Below are 17,118 nucleotides of genomic sequence, written 5' to 3' on the forward strand. Positions count from 1 at the left end.
GAGGATTATTTTGTAATCTCTGTCTCCTTTCACTCTCTTCTCTTCTTACTGTGAGAGAGGAGGGAAGGGATTGTAAACCAGATAAAAAGGGATTTTAGACCAAAGTTAAAACAATGCATTAACAAAGGATTCACTTGACTCCCTGGCTGAAGCTTCACTGAAACAATTGTGGTGCTGTGATGAGTTGGGACAGTACACATCAGTACAGGGAGGAACAGGGATCTCTTGGATGTTTGAAAGTGAACGTTTCTCCTAAGCAGTAGTACACATGAAAGACATTCTCCATCCCCTTAATGTCCCTCCTCCCCAGTCTGTGTGGACTGACCTCCATTGGGTTTGGCTAATTGGCTAATGTGGTTTTCTTTATCCCACTAACTGTAGAAAATGGCGCTTCCCTAAACATAGCACCATCACTTCTCAAAGATAATCACTCCCATTGTTGCATTGTGCACAGATTAGTGTTGCATCATGTTGAAAAGATGACATACATAGAACATGTACAGTTTACATGAGTGCACGCACGCACACACTCATACCATATCCCTATACCTGTAGGACCCAGAAGGCAAGCCGAAAAAGGCCAATATCCGTGACAACAGAGATGGGACGTACACAGTGTCCTATGTACCAGACATGGCAGGGCGCTACACCATCACCATCAAGTATGGAGGAGACGAGATTCCCTACTCACCCTATCGTATCCATGCCCTGCCCACTGGAGACGCCAGCAAGTGTCTGGTCACAGGTCAGTGAGAGGACTATATGTAAATGTATATCTGTACTGTCTATCTCTATGGAGGAAGGCCTGGATAATCATTGCTCTGATGAAGTAGCTTGAGTGGGTTTTACCCATGAGGCACCATAAATTATGGTTTTATTTTCTATTTACAGTTTCCATTGGAGGACATGGATTGGGTGAGCATTTCTAAACATGCTAATTCTTCTGAGAACTAGCATGCATATCAGTATATGTACAGCATGTGATTATATTGACTTGATGTTAGTGATGACGGGATAGTTTCAGTTGTTTTGTATGGTCTCCTTACATGTCAATCATTCTCGACAGGTTCAGGCCTCGGACCCACCATCCAGATCGGCGAGGAGACCGTCATCACCGTGGACGCAAAAGCTGCTGGGAAGGGAAAGGTGACCTGTAAGGTGTCGACGCCAGATGGGGCGGAGCTAGACGTGGACGTGGTGGAGAATTCCGACGGAACGTTTGACATCTACTACACGGCTCCGGAACCCGGGAAATACGTCATCACCATCCGCTTTGGAGGAGAACACATTCCAAACAGCCCCTTCCACGTGGTGGTGAGTACTTTCTGGTACTACAGTACCCATGGAATTATGGGTACTGTAGTCCTTACCTGAATTTGTTGGGAAAGTGGTGTTTGTTTGTCAAAGTGTTGCCATAAATGTGTTTCATTCATTGAATGTCTTCTGTAACATTATGATGTGACACGATGTTGTGTGCTCTCTAGGCTGGTTCCCATACAGTAGGTTTGACTCATATCATATAACAGTAATTACAAATTGTGTGGTTTGAGCCCTGAATTCTGATTGGCTGAAAGCCATGGTATATCATACCGTATACCACAGGTTTTTTTGTTTTTTGTTTTACCGCTCTAATTACGTTGGTAACCGGTTTATAATAGCAATAAGACACCTCAGGGGTTTGTGATATATGGCCAATATACCACGGCTAAGGGCTGTATCTAGACACTACGTGTTGCGTCGTGTGTAAGAATAGCCCTTAGCCGTGGTATAATGGCCACATACCACACCTCCTCGGGCCTTATTGCTTAAATGTATTAAATAGTTCTCTTATAACATAGGAGTTGCGCATGGTGTGCCACTTACATGAGCCTACGATAATCCTTGGAGGATTACTATAACTGTGTGCGCATGGTGATTTGTAAGTTACCCATAGAAATATGATGAGTAATTCGTCGATTTCTATGAAGTTTTCCTAAACGTGTGACTTACCCTCCCCAACAGGCCAGTGATACCGTCCCTATAATAGAGGAACCGTGTGACAAGCTCCAGTTACAACAGCCCTACCAGGCCTACCAGGGCTACCCCCCTCACTGGGTATAAACCTACCCCAAACCTCCCCTCACCCCACCCCACCCTGCCAGCACTTACCTCCACCCTCTCCTTCAGCTTACCCACCTCCTTCATATCCCAACACCATGATTCCTACTTTACTTTCCATGCACATCTCAAAAACCTTTGTTGCTTGTCCTCAGATGCTGCTCGCAAAGAATCATTGCATGTCCACTTCATTTCTGTTTTGCTTGTCTCCTTTGTGGCGATAGCCATTGAGCATCTATGTGTCTGTTGTGTGTGCGTGAGACGCTCTCGCATCGCTTTGACTGTTTTTCTTTCAGCTTATCTTGATTATCTCTCAGGCCTTCAAAGCCTGGACTCTCGCCTGTCCTGCCTGCCCAGAGTCAGGGCCTTTGTCTGGGCTGTGCTTTCACCTCCATCCCCTCGTACTGTCCCTGAGCAGAGATATAGACCAGAATGCCAATGTTAATTGAATAATTTCCCTTTCATAGGCCACAGAGGAGCCCGTCACCCCCGGGGATATCATGGAGCCTATGCTCCGCCCCTTCAACCTGGTCATTCCGTTCACCGTTCAGAAGGGAGAGATCACAGGTGAGATTTAACTGATGTCTGACAATTGTGTGTGTGTGGTGTTTGCTGTGTTATGAATGATAATAATTTACCTGTGTATGTGTGTGTGTGTTTCCAGGTGAGGTGCGTATGCCCTCAGGTAAGACAGCCCGTCCTAACATCACAGACAACAAGGATGGGACAGTCACAGTGAAGTACGCCCCTACAGAGAAAGGCCTGCACGAGATGGACATCAAATATGACGGAAACCACATCCCAGGTACATATTGCATAGAGAAACACACACACTCATAAACAAACACACACACACAAATTCAATACAGGAAGTAGATCTATAATTGGTCGTTTCATGCTGTTCCATCACAGGAAGTCCCCTCCAGTTCTATGTAGATGCCATTAACAGTGGTCATGTGACAGCTTATGGTCCTGGTCTGAGTCACGGCATGGTCAACAAACCTGCCACCTTCACCATCGTCACCAAGGATGCAGGGGAAGGTAAGGAACTAAACCAAATAATACCATACACTACTGAGCTATGGTCAAATTCTATCATGGTATTAAAAATGGTATTCAACAATTCTCAAAGTCTTCAATCCCTTTCCCCGGTCTGTTTTTCCTCCATCCCTCTCTCACCCCTTCTGTCTCGCCCGACATTCCCCCCATCTCTCCTCACTTCTGCTCTTCCTGTCTTTCTCTCTCTCTCCTCTCATGTCTAGGTGGCCTGTCCCTGGCGGTGGAGGGTCCCTCTAAGGCAGAGATCAACTGTAAGGACAACAAGGATGGAACCTGTACTGTGTCCTACCTTCCCACTGTACCAGGAGACTACAACATCATCGTCAAGTTTGACAACAAACACATCGCCGGCAGCCCCTACACTGCAAAGATCACAGGTAGTGTGTGTGTGTGTGTGTGTGTGTGTGTGTGTGTGTGTGTGTGTGTGTGTGTGTGTGTGAGAGAGAGAGAGAGATTGTAATATGCAACAAGGCTAGAGCAAGCCAAAGGTTGTTTTCATTAAATGCATTATTTGCTTTTCATTTTCTCGCCTTCATTCTTGTTCTCTTCTGTCCATCTCTCCCCTGTAGGAGATGACACTATGAGGACATCCCAGCTCAACGTCGGCACGGCAACAGACGTGTCATTGAAGATCTCAGAGACAGACCTGAGCAGCCTGACAGCGAGCATCAGAGCACCGTCGGGCAACGAGGAACCCTGCCTCCTCAAGAGACTGCCCAATCGACACATCGGTGAGCCACTCACCAGGCCTGGGTCCCAAAGTTTATGAATCTATTATTTAGTCAGTAACACAACTGTTAGTTGCGTAAACCTCTTTTTTTGTGTCGAAAGAGACCTGGTATGATAGCAGCAAGGGTAAACTTCTGTATGTTTGAACCATAAAGAGGCACAGATATAGTCATTCCATGTACCTGATTGCGTTCTCCTTTATCCGTCCTCCTCTCTAGGTATCTCATTCACTCCTAAGGAGGTGGGGGAGCATGTTGTGAGTGTGAAGAAGAACGGGACGCACGTGACCAACAGCCCCTTCAAGATCATGGTGGGCCAGTCAGAGATCGGGGACGCCAGCAAGGTCAAGGTGTTTGGCCAGGGACTGGTGGAGGGACACATCTTTGAGGTGGCTGAGTTCATAGTTGACACCAGGAACGCAGGTGAGGGTGTTTTCATTGGTATTCATTGTGACAAGTTACTATTGAACATAGTAGAGGGTTAAGATAATGTTCAACTTTAGACGTTCAGAAGTTTTAAGTTAATAGTTTTTGCTGTGTATGCACTGTAAAAGGGTTGCCATGAATTTGTCAGTAACTTGCAGGCAGCTCATTGGCAAGTAAGTTACTGTATGTGTTACTGTTACTGTGTAATGACACACAGTACAATACCGTAGAATTGACTGTATTATACTGTAAAAAAGTAAATGCTACTGTAATCGTAATGAATAAATGGATGGATGAAATTCATTGAGGGGATTAGGGTTTGTATTTGACAGTATTTTACTGTAATTACATGTGATTGGTGTAAGGAGATTGGCTGCTACGTAGGTAATGTGTTTTTCTTTACAGCATATCAATTAATATTTGGTGTTTTATATCACCTGCATTTCTAGAGGCCTTAACAAAAACTTCCAAACTGGCAGTGACCACAGGGCAAAACAGACCAAAAGGACATGGCAAAATGCTCAACCATTTAAGGTTTAAGACTTACTGCCTTTCCAATCTGTGCCCTATACCTTTTAAATTGATGGGGTACTAATACCACATGCAAGTTAAATTAGTACAGCATTTTCAATAACGGGTGCAACAAATATAGCCTATACTGTAACAAGGCACGCCTCAAATATGTTAATGAGCCAGAATCAATACTGTGCATCCACTAGTGGTCAAAAGCTTTTTGGCACTCCAAAAATCCAGTATGATACTGTATTCTGTGGGATAGAATTACAGTACACTTAACTTATTTTTGCGGTAAGTGCTTTCTTTACAATAATGTACTGTTATTCAAAAGTTTCTTTGGAATTTACAATAATATACTGTACCTTTTTTTACAGTAATTTACAGGTAACAGGCTGCCAGTAAGTTACCGTAAAAACAAGTTATGGATTTTACAGTGTACTATTCAAAATACAGCAATACTTTCCCTGCCTACAAAATGTTCCCACAATGGACCATCATTTACAGTATGCTGCAGTAAAATGTTTCACATATTTTACTGTTAATAATACTCAAAATGGCTGCATAAATTACAGTTTTCCATTACAATGTGGATATGGCTGGTGTAACCAACACTCATCTTCTACTGTGACATCTTCTCTCTACTCTTCTCATGTCTCTCTCTTTCCCTCCCTCCCTCCCTCCCTCTTCTCTCCCTTTCTCTCTATCAGGTTATGGTGGTCTGGGTCTGTCTATCGAGGGTCCCAGTAAGGTGGATATTAACTGTGAGGATGTGGAGGATGGTACCTGTAAGGTGACCTACTGTCCTACTGAACCAGGAAATTACATCATCAACATCAAGTTCGCCGACCAGCATGTCCCAGGTGAGTTCAGGGGGCCTCAGGTGGCCTCGGGTGTCTTACAACATGCCTGTATACAATTCAACTCCTATCTAAACAGACTTATCTTGCTATGGGTGGTCTTGCATTTTTTTGTCTGATTTGGGTTCCTGACAGGCTGTGATTGGTCTATCCAACAGGAAGTCCTTTCACGGTGAAGGTGTGTGGTGAGGGCAGGGTGAAGGAGAGCATCACTAGGAAGAGACATGCTCCATCCATTGCTACTGTGGGCAGCACCTGTGACCTCAACCTCAAAATACCAGGTGAGAACCGTTATGGTCTGTGTGTGGTCAAGGATTGGGATTCCAAAAAGCCCACTGGCTCTCCTCCTTTCTATCTACCATCCCTCCTTTTCTCTTGTCTTCCTCTCCTTGCGCAGTCACATGCTTTCACATACCTTTACTACACACTGTTGTGACCCCTTGCTTGGTCTTCCTACTGCATAGTTCTATTTTCATCTCTTGCTCTTTCTTCCTCCTTCCCTCCTTCCTTCCCTCCCTCCTTCCACCCTCTGTAGGTAATTGGTTTCAGATGGTGTCGGCCCAGGAACGGCATACGCGCACTTTCACGCGCAGCAGTCACACGTACACGCGCACGGAGCGCACAGAGATTAGTAAGACACAGGCGGGGGAGACCAAGCGTGAAGTGCGTGTGGAGGAGAGTACCCAGGTCGGGGGAGACCCCTTCAGGGACGTGTTTGGAGAGTTCCTGGGGAGTCAGAGTCTCACAGGCTTCAGTGGGATACCAGCCACTACCAGACAGCCTCAAGAGGGTGTGTGTGTGACACAAGAGGGTGTGTGAGGCCTGTCTAATGCCGATTAATTGATTCGGAATGTGTGTGTTTTGTGTTGAGTGTCCAATTAGTTTTTTTTGTTTTAATCCAGAATAATAAATACATCTAGAATACAAATGTATGTCAAACTACTGCTTGATTAAGTTGAATAAAAAAAATAAATAAATTGCATGATGCAATGATGTATGTAAATAGTCCATTTTATAGATCAGGTGTTAACATGTCTGGATATTAATTAATGTGTGTGCCTTTGTGTGTGTTGAGTTGGGGAGTCGATCCATGTTTCTCCCATTGTCCCAGATTGGAATTTATAGGAGGGCATTTAAAGGAGAGAGCAGAGCTGGAAAATCTGAGCAGTTCATGGCTGTCACCTCTGTGACCCAGCCATCTTACTCTGACATCACACAGAGCCAGAGACTGATCCACACACCGCTGAATCCACATCTCAGTCTGACTAACCTCATACAGTCTCTCTGATTATCCACTCCCCCTACAGACAACCTGAGTGTTTGAAGAGTGAACAGTATTTTGAAGTTTGTCTGAAGTACTTCTCCTCCTTGTGTCCTTCTCTCCTTCTCCTCTCTCTCTTTCTTCCTCCTTCTCCCATATATTTCTCTCTCCCCCTACTCTCTTTCCTTCTTTTTTTTCTTTCCCTCCAACCAATCCAGGTGACCAGGGGACCCAGGAGATGACGGCCCAGGTGACCAGTCCGGGGGGTAAGACGGAGGACGCAGAGATCATCGACGGCGAGGACAGCACCTACAGTGTCCGTTTCATCCCCCAGGAGATGGGGCCCCACACGGTCAACGTCAAGTACCGGGGCCAGCACGTCCCCGGGAGCCCCTTCCAGTTCACCGTGGGGCCCCTGGGAGAGGGAGGGGCACACAAGGTCCGGGCCGGGGGCACGGGGCTGGATAGAGGAGTGGCAGGAATGGCAGGTAGGTTGGCTGAGGGGGGCAGTAGAGCTCTCTTAGAAAGTGAAAGGCTTGGTATGAAGCTTCTGAATAGGGGAGCCTTGCCTTTTCAGTCAGTCACTAAATGTAGGGCTATGTTGGGCTTTTGATCAAGATAAGGAAACTATCCATATTTTTTTATTTTTTTATTTCACCTTTATTTAACCAGGTAGGCTAGTTGAGAACAAGTTCTCATTTACAACTGTGACCTGGCCAAGATAAAGCAAAGCAGTGCGACACAAACAACAACACGGAGTTACACATGGAATAAACAAACATACAGTCAATAACACAATAGAAAAAAAGTCTATATACAGTGTGTGCAAATGAGGTAAGATAAGGGAGGTAAGGCAATAAATAGGCCATAGTGGCGAAATAATTACAATTTAGCAATTAAACACTGGAGTGATAGATGTGCAGAAGATGAATGTGCAAGTAGAGATACTGGGGTGCAAAGGAGAAAAAAAAATAACAGCATGGGGATGCGGTAGTTGGATGGGCTATTTACAGATGGGCTATGTACAGGTGCAGTGATCTGTGAGCTGCTCTGACAGCTGGTGCTTAAAGTTAGTGAGGGAGATATGAGTCTCCAGCTTCAGTGATATTTGCAATTCGTTACAGTCATTGGCAGCAGAGAGCTGGAAGGAAAGGCGGCCGAAGGAGGAATTGGCTTTGGGGGTGACCAGTGAAATATACCTGCTGGAGCGCGTGCTACGGGTGGGTGCTGCTATGGTGACCAGTGAGCTGAGATAAGGCGTGGCTTTACCTAGCATAGACTTATAGATGACCTGGAGCCAGTGGATTTGGCGACGAATATGAAGCGAGGGCCAGCTAACGAGAGCATACAGGTCGCAGTGGTGGGTAGTATATGGGGCTTTGGTGACAAAACGGATGGCACTGTGATAGACTGCATCCAATTTGCTGAGTATTGGAGGCTATTTTGTAAATGACATCGCCGAAGTCAAGGATCGGTAGGATAGTCAGTTTTACGAGGGTATGTTTGGCAGCATGAGTGAAGGATACTTTGTTGCGAAATAGGAAGCCGATTCTAGATTTAATTTTGGATTGGAGATGCTTAATGTCAGTCTGGAAGGAGATTTTACAGTTTAACCAGACACCTAGAATATGTGGACATCTACAAATACCTAAGTCAGAAACGTCCAGAGTAGTGATGCTGGACGGGCGGGCAGGTGCTGGTAGCGATCGGTGGAGAGCATGCATTTAGTTTTACTTGCATTTAAGAGCAGTTGGAGGCCACGGAAGGAAAGTTGTATGGCATTGAAGCTCGTTTGGAGGTTAGTTAACCTCTCTGGGATATTCGGGACGGTAGCGTCCCACCTCGCCAAAAGCCAGTGAAATCGTAGGGCGCCAAATTCAAAACAACAGAAATCCCATAATAACAATTCCTCAAACATACAAGTATTTTACACCATTTTAAGAATACATTTGTTGTAAATCCAGCCAGTGTCCGATTTCAAAAAGGCTTTACGACAAAAGCACACCAAACGATTATGTTAGGTCAGCACCTAGTCACAGAAAAACACAGCCATTTTTCCAGCCAAAGAGAGGAGTCACAAAAAGCAGAAATAGAGATAAAATTAATCACTAACCTTTGATGATCTTCATCAGATGACACTCATAGGACTTCATGTTACACAATACATGTATGTTTTGTTCGATAAAGTTCATATTTATATCCAAAAATCTGAGTTTACATTGGCGCGTTATGTTCAGTAGTTCCAAAACATCCGGTGATTTTGCAGAGAGCCACATCAATTTACAGAAATACTCAAAATAAACATTGCTAAAAGATACAATTGTTATGAATGGAATTATTGAAAAACTTCTCCTTAATGCAAACGCTCTGTCAGATTTTTAAAAAACTTTCCGGAAAAAGCACACCATGCAATAATCTGAGTACGGCACTCAGACACAAAAACAAGCCATACAGATACCCGCCATGTTGTGGAGTTAACAGAAGTCAGAAATAGCATTATAAATATTCACTTACCTTTGATGATCTTCATCAGAATGCACTCCCAGGAATCCCAGTTCCACAATAAATGTTTGTTTTGTTCGATAATGTCCATCATTTATGTCCAAACACCTCCTTTTTGTTTGCGCGTTTAGTACACAAATCCAAACTCAGGAGGCGCGGGCAAGTCCAGGCGAAAGTTCAGACGAAAAGTCATATTACAGTTCGTAGAAACATGTCAAACGAAGTATAGAATCAATCTTTAGGATGTTTTTATCATAAATCTTCAATAATGTTTCAACTGGAGAATTCCTTTGTCTGTAGAAATGCAATAGAACGCAGCTAACTCTCACGGGAGTGCGCGAGACTGAGCTCGTGGCACTCTGCCAGACCCCTGACTCAAACAGCTCTCATTCCCCCCTCCTTCACAGTAGAAGCATCAAACAAAGTTCTAAAGACTGTTGACATCTAGTGGAAGACTTCGGAAGTGCAATATGACCCCATAGACACTGTATATTCGATAGGCAATGACAGGCAATGAAAAACTACAAAACTCAGATTTCCCACTTCCTGGTTGGATTTTTTCTCAGGTTTTTGCCTGCCATATGAGTTCTGTTATACTCACAGACATCATTCAAACAGTTTTAGAAACTTCAGAGTGTTTTCCATCCAAATATACTAATATTATGCATATTCTAGCTTTTAGGACTGAGTAGCAGGCAGTTTACTCTGGGCACCTTTTTATCCAAGCTACTCAATACTGCCCCCCAGTCCCAAAGAAGTTAACACAGTGTCCAAAGAAGGGCCAGAAGTATACAGAATGGTATCGTCTGCGTAGAGGTGGATCAGAGAATCACCAGCAGCAAGAGCGACATCAATGATGTGTACAGAGAAAAAAGTCGGCCTGAGAATTGAACCCTGTGGCACCCCCATAGAGACTGCCAGAGGTCCGGACAACAGACCCTCCGATTTGACTCACTGAACTCTGTCTGAGAAGTAGTTGGTGAACCAGGCGAGGCAGTCATTTGAGAGACCAAGGCTGTTGAGTCTGCCAATATGAATGTGATGATTGACAGAGTCTAAAGCCTTGGCCAGGTCTATGAATACAGCTGCACAGTATTGTCTCTTATCGATGGAGGTTATGATATCGTTTAGGACCTTGAGCGTGGCTGAGGTGGACCCATGACCAGCTCTGAAACCAGATTGCATAGCAGAGAAGGTACGGTGGGATTCGAAATGGTCGGTGATCTGTTTGTTAACTTGGCTTTTGAAGACCTTAGAAAGGCAGGGTAGGATAGATATAGGTCTGTAGCAGTTTGGGTCTAGAGTGTCTCCCCCTTTGAAGAGGGGGATGACCACGGCAGCTTTCCAATCTTTAGGGATCTCAGATGATACGAAAGAGAGGTTGAACAGGCTAGTAATAGGAGTTGCACAATTTCGGCTGATAAGAGGGTCCATATTGTCTAGCCCTGCTGATTTGTAGGGTTCCAGATTTTGCAGCTCTTTCAGAACATCAGCTATCTGGATTTGGGTGAAGGAGAAATGGGGGAGGCTTGGGCAAGTTGCTGTGGGGGGTGCAGGACTGTTGACCAGGTTAGGGGTGGCCAGGTGGAAAGCATTGCCATCCGTAGAAAAATGCTTATTGAAATTCTCAATTATCATGGATTTATTGGTGGTGACAGTGTATCCCAGCCTCAGTGCAGTGGGCAGCTGGGAGGAGGTGCTCTTATTCTCTATGGACTTTACAGTGCCCCATAACTTTTTGGAGTTTGTGCTGCAGGATTCAAATTTCTTTTTGAAAAAGCTAGCCTTTGCTTTCCTAACTGCCTATGTATATTGGTTCCTAACTTCCATGCTTCTTTCCCTTGTGTATATACTGTATAACTGACTGTATGTGTTCCTCTGTAGCTGAGTTTAGTATCTGGACCAGAGAGGCTGGTGCAGGAGGTCTGTCCATCGCTGTAGAGGGGCCCAGTAAGGCAGAGATCAGCTTTGAAGACAGGAAGGATGGATCCTGCGGGGTGGCCTATGTGGTGCAGGAACCAGGTCAGACCAACATATTATACACACTAAATTCATCTAACGTACACAACAACATACTGGACATATTCTATACCTAAAATCACAAGGTTGACTATGTGCCTTCTATCTCGCTCTCTCTCTCCAGGTGACTATGAGGTGTCCATTAAGTTTAATGATGAGCACATCCCAGACAGTCCCTTTGTAGTCCCCATCGCCACTCTGTCTGATAACTCACGCCGCCTTACAGTCACCAGCCTACAGGTTAGAACACACACACACACACAGCCACACACACACATATACACTACCTTTTTGAAAGAAAAAACTATTTTTTTGTGCATTAAAATAACATCAAGTTGATCAGAAATACAGTGTAGACATTGATAATGTTGTAAATGATTGTAGCTGGAAAAGGCTGGTTTTTAATGGAATATCTACATAGGCGTACAGAGGCCTATTATCAGCAACCATCACTCCTGTGTTCCAATGGCACGTTGTGTTAGCTAATCCAAGTTTATAATTTGAAAGGCTAATTAATCATTAGAAAACCCTTTTGCAATTATGTTAGCGCAGCTGAAAACTGTTGTACTGATTAAAGAAGCAATAAAACTGGCCTTCTTTAGCCTAGATGAATATCTGGAGCATCAGCATTTGTGGGTTTGATTACAGGCTCAAAATGGCCAGAAACAAATACCTTTCTTCTGAAACTCGTCAGTCTATTCTTGTTCTGAGAAATGAAGGCTATTCCATGCGATTAAATGCCAAGAAACTGAAGATCTCGTACAACGCTGTGTACTATTTCCTTCACAGAACAGAACTGGCTCTAACCAGAATAGAAAGAGGAGTGGGAGGCCCTGGTGCACAACTGAGCAAGAGGACAAGTACATTAGAATGTCTCGTTTGAGAAACAGACGCCTTCATTAAATTGTACCCTCAAAACACCAGTCTCAACGTCAACAGTGAAGAGGCGACTCCGGGATGCTGGCCTTCTAGGCCGAGTTCCTCTGTCCAGTGTCTGTGTTCTTTTGCCCAGCTTAATCTTTTCTTTTTATTGGCCAGTCTGAGATATGGCTTTTTCTTTGCAACTCTGCCTAGAATGCCAGCATCCCGGAGTCGCCTCTTCACTGTTGACGTTGAGACTGGTGTTTTGCGGGTACTATTTAATGAAGCTGCCAGTGGAGAACTTGTGAGGTGTCTGTTTCTCAAACTAGACACTCTAATGTACTTGTCCTCTTGCTCAGTTGTGCACCGGGGCCTCCCACTCCTCTTTCTATTCTGGTTAGAGACAGTTTGCGCTGTTCTGTGAAGTGAGTAGTACACAGCGTTGTACAAGATATTCAGTTTCTTGGCAATTTCAGACCTTATTCTGATGTCTGTCATTATTAGCGAGGACTGGAATGGTATTATACGGAGGGCAGAGTTCTCTGCAATATGAATAGACACACCTGTCATAACCTCTTCTTAGATTTAAACCAGAGGTGGAACGTCATCTATATCTGAGTTGTAAATGAATTTAGATTAGCTATGAATAGTTTTATTAGTGGATAGATTTGGCAGGCCACTCTAAAATCTATATGCAGGCCATGTGTGTGTGTGTGTGTGTGTGTGTGTGTGTGTGTGTGTGTGTGTGTTCAAGTTGGGGGGTGAGATGGTTGGATAATTATTATTATTAGCTGCTTCTGCTTTAGAGGAAATGTGTTACCCAACACCCTGTCATCAGTCTGACCACATGGGGCTTATTAGATCATTGACCTTTAACTTTTGCGATTGAAGGAGATGGGGTTGAAGGTGGGCCAGGAGGCGTCGTTCGCAGTGCAGTTGAACGGGGCGAGGGGGTTGATAGATGCTAAGGTTCACACCCCATCCGGAGCTGTAGAGGAGTGTTACGTTACTGAGCTGGACAGCGGTAAGACATAGCACTGAACAAACTGACAATACAACAACTCACAACTATACAGTACAGAAAATATCCAAGATACTGCCTTTTCCACCAGATTGATTCAATTCCTTTGATAATTAAGAAAATACATCAAGTCAAAAACCAGCAGTGCATGCAGTAGTAGTATTTTACAGTAGAGGGCTTGTACAACCAAAGCACCAGGTGCTCATCCTACATTATAAAGAAGTTCATCTCAATTGCATGTCTTGCTAAATAAATGGTTCAGTAAGTAAATTGTGAATATTGTAACATGTCGGCCATTTTTACCGTCCCCTTCCTGTTCCCCTGCAGACCAGCACGCCATCCGGTTTATCCCGAGGGAGAACGGAGTCCACTCCATCGAAGTGCGTTTCAACGGGAGCCACATTCCCGGAAGTCCCTTCAAGATCCGGGTGGGAGAGATCGGACAGGTCGGGGACCCGGGAATGGTGTCTGCCTTCGGACCTGGGCTGGAAGGAGGAACCACAGGTATGAGGAACATTGTGTCCTACACACACAAACACATACAATAATGTAGACAAATACAGTATGTGTTTATTAGAATTTTAACACAGTTCAGTAATTTGGTCATTTCAATTTCAAATACCCAAAGAAGGCCTATAGGCTATTGTAAGGAAAAATACACAAAATGTATAAATTACCAATATTGGCTCACATGTCTCTTCTAACTCACCTCTGATTGGATGTTTTCCCTGTCCATCTCTTTCCCCTCCTGTAGGCGCGGCGTCAGATTTTGTAGTGAACACGTGTAATGCGGGGTCAGGTGCTCTGTCAGTGACCATCGATGGGCCGTCCAAGGTCAAGATGGACTGTCAAGATTGTCCCGAGGGTTACAAGGTCACCTACACACCCATGGCCCCCGGAAGCTATCTCATCACCATCAAATACGGAGGACCATCCCACATCGTAGGCAGCCCCTTCAAGGCTAAAGTCACAGGTAAGTCCTCTATAGAGCAACGCTACCCAGACACTAACGTTTGAGTGTTGAGTCTAGAATGTGTTGATGGAGAGATGGCAAGTGTGTGTGTGTGTGTGTGTGTGTACTGGTCTACTAAAGACTCAGACCTTGTGGAGGCTTGGTGTAATGAGTTGGAAGAGTCCCTAGCCTCTACACCCTCCTATTATATTAGACATGATGTATTTTTCCAGAGGGCTCCTAAACTGTGTGTGTTTATATTTTATATGAGGAGAGATTATGCAACACGCCAGATGTGATTATAGATCTTACGCAACCCCACTTATGCAACCCCACTCTCTCTCTCCCTCTTCTATCTCTCTCTTATTTTCTCTCTCTTTCTCTCTCTCTTCCTCTCACTCTCTCTCTCTAGGTGCTCGTCTCTCTGGTGGTCACAGTCTACATGAAACCTCGTCCGTTCTTGTGGAGACAGTAACCAAGACGTCGTCATCGTCGTCGTCGATGGGCGTGGCCTATGGTCCTAAATTCTCTTCGGATGCCAGTAAGGTGGTCTCCCGGGGCGCCGGCCTATCAAAGGCCTTTGTAGGGCAGAAGAACACCTTCACAGTGGACTGCAGCAAAGCAGGTGAGAGGCGATGGTCATACACACAGGTGCGCACACACGCAGACACACACGCAGACACACACGCAGACACACACACAGACACACACGCAGACACACACGTGTACAAATGCACCCACATACAAAGTTTTTGCGCACATACACTAACACAAATACTTAATATTGCCGTATTTCATCCCCTGTAGGAACTAACATGTTGATGGTGGGGGTACACGGACCCAAGACCCCGTGTGAAGAGGTCTACGTTAAACACCTGGGCAACAGGATGTACAACGTCACCTACACCGTCAAAGAACAGGGCAACTACATCCTCATCGTCAAATGGGGAGATGAAAATGTCCCCGGCAGCCCCTTCCATGTCACCGTCCCCTAAAATGGACTCATCCATCCCTTGTACAACCCCCTGCTGTATCCCAGAATGGACTAGTCCAACACCCCCACAGACACACTAAAGATGCAAAGACTTTTCCCGTCTGTCCAGGGGGGGAATTAATTTACCCATCATGCATTGTGCCAGATTACTCTGATAACTTATCCAGGTGACATCACAAAGATCTGAGGTGCCAATTCTCCTATGTATGCGCCCGCCCCTATTTTCTACACACCACCCACCAACTAGGCACCCTGTTGCTGTTTACTTTCAATGAGAGAGAATGTACAAAGGGAAGTCAAAAGTAAAATCATGTTTTCTGTCTGTATGGGCCTATGTTAGTATTTTCAGAGCACAAACACAGTATGCAGTCACCACCATGTGCTTTTTAGCTAGTCCTCCAAAGGTGTCCTACACTGCCTGTACTGGCCTGGTGAAAATGGCTGCCTTACATGAGAGAAGATGGCTGTGATGTCACTGTCTGAATCACAGACAAACAGACAGACAGACAGACAGATAGACAGACAGACAAGAGTTATTTACCTTTATTTATTCAGTCCTTTTATTTTCTTTGACAGAAAATGGTCTTATATTGTTTCAAAGGAGAAGGTTTCAGTCGAGCTTAGAAACTATTCTCCCTCATACTGGGCCTTCCTGTGTCATTTCGGGTGTAACCATGGACACAGAGATGTGGTTGGCCAAGAATTTTGTACTGAGGAAGAGAGCACGGCATAGCAATCGGTTTATCGTGTGAATGTTTAATTAAGAAGTCCACAGAGAGATGTTACAGTGGAACAGTATCATAGAGTGACATTTTATAGTGATTTTATATGTATGAAAATGAACAGAAAACTCTTAATTAACTCTTAATTGTTTGATATACTAACCTTCTGTTTGGTACGGATGTGCAGGCATAATAAAACGTTTAACTGCTAACTTTCCATTGAAAACCAAAAATGTGTTGTCTTAATTTAAAGTGTGTGTTTGCGGGGGTGTATTTTTGTTTGCGTTCCAAAAATGATGCCCAAAGCAATTTAGTATATTTACTTGTAACCAAAGGTGGTCCTCTGTAGCTCAGTTGGTAGAGCATGGTGCTTGTAACGCCAGGGTAGTGGGTTCAATTCCCAGGACCACCCATACGTGTAATGTAAGCACACATGACTGGAAGTCACATTGGATAAAAGCCCCCGCTAAATGTCATGTGTTATTATATTAGCATGTTGTATATCTGTACAACAGCACCACTTGCTGGTGATAACGGGCTATTACAGATGGGTGGTGAAATCACTCAGTTAAAACAGTGTTTCCCAACCCTGGTTCCTCCAGTAACACCAACAGTACACAGGTTAGTTGTAGCCCTGGATAAACACACCTCATTCAGCTCATTGAGGGCTTGATGATTAGTTGACAATTGAGTCAGGTGTGCTTGTCCAGGGTCACAATAAGCATGTGTACTGTTGGGGGTACTGGAGGACCAGGGTTGGGAGACACTGAGGTAAAATAAACCACCATGTAATGCATTACCTGATTTTCTTATGGACCTTAGGAAAACTGTAGCATCATACAGAGCTTTTTCCTGTACTTCCTCCCTAAATAATCTGACTACAGGAATGTCCCCTCTCTGTCTGAGGGCAATATTACCACTGTGTGACTCTAATGGACCCCCTGATCCAGTGTAATCACGTTGTCATTACAGACCAGTGGGAGTTAAACCTTCAGCTGGGCCAGAGGCAGGCAGTAAGGGAGCTGCGTTCAGAACTATTACCCTGCACTGTCAGTGATATCACAGCCTGAGTCATGTTTAGTATGTTGCGCAATGTTTTGAAC

General features: G+C 44.6%; 1 protein-coding gene across 17 annotated transcripts in view; it reads left to right on the plus strand.

Annotated features, from left to right (window-relative positions):
• flncb (filamin C, gamma b (actin binding protein 280)) overlaps positions 1-16,248 on the plus strand; it is a 93,534-nt gene extending 77,286 nt beyond the window's left edge. For 4 of the 17 annotated variants that reach the window (XM_071332777.1, XM_071332781.1, XM_071332782.1 and 1 more), the window contains 21 exons: positions 556-745; positions 892-915; positions 1,067-1,314; positions 2,002-2,094; positions 2,565-2,664; positions 2,762-2,902; positions 3,010-3,138; positions 3,360-3,533; positions 3,726-3,887; positions 4,104-4,307; positions 5,534-5,686; positions 5,842-5,964; positions 6,219-6,494; positions 7,163-7,432; positions 11,331-11,468; positions 11,590-11,705; positions 13,218-13,350; positions 13,675-13,851; positions 14,102-14,320; positions 14,712-14,924; positions 15,107-16,248. In XM_071332777.1, coding sequence (XP_071188878.1) covers positions 556-745; positions 892-915; positions 1,067-1,314; positions 2,002-2,094; positions 2,565-2,664; positions 2,762-2,902; positions 3,010-3,138; positions 3,360-3,533; positions 3,726-3,887; positions 4,104-4,307; positions 5,534-5,686; positions 5,842-5,964; positions 6,219-6,494; positions 7,163-7,432; positions 11,331-11,468; positions 11,590-11,705; positions 13,218-13,350; positions 13,675-13,851; positions 14,102-14,320; positions 14,712-14,924; positions 15,107-15,294 — 3,471 coding nt within the window. In that variant the 3' untranslated portion in view covers positions 15,295-16,248. The remainder of the gene's footprint in view (positions 1-555; positions 746-891; positions 916-1,066; positions 1,315-2,001; positions 2,095-2,564; positions 2,665-2,761; positions 2,903-3,009; positions 3,139-3,359; positions 3,534-3,725; positions 3,888-4,103; positions 4,308-5,533; positions 5,687-5,841; positions 5,965-6,218; positions 6,495-7,162; positions 7,433-11,330; positions 11,469-11,589; positions 11,706-13,217; positions 13,351-13,674; positions 13,852-14,101; positions 14,321-14,711; positions 14,925-15,106) is intronic. The other 13 variants (XM_071332779.1, XM_071332783.1, XM_071332788.1 and 10 more) reach the window with 7 other exon arrangements.
• The last annotated feature ends 870 nt before the right edge of the window (positions 16,249-17,118 follow it).

This window comes from Salvelinus alpinus, chromosome 11 (genome assembly GCF_045679555.1).
Source record: "Salvelinus alpinus chromosome 11, SLU_Salpinus.1, whole genome shotgun sequence".
Lineage (NCBI taxonomy): Eukaryota > Metazoa > Chordata > Actinopteri > Salmoniformes > Salmonidae > Salvelinus > Salvelinus alpinus.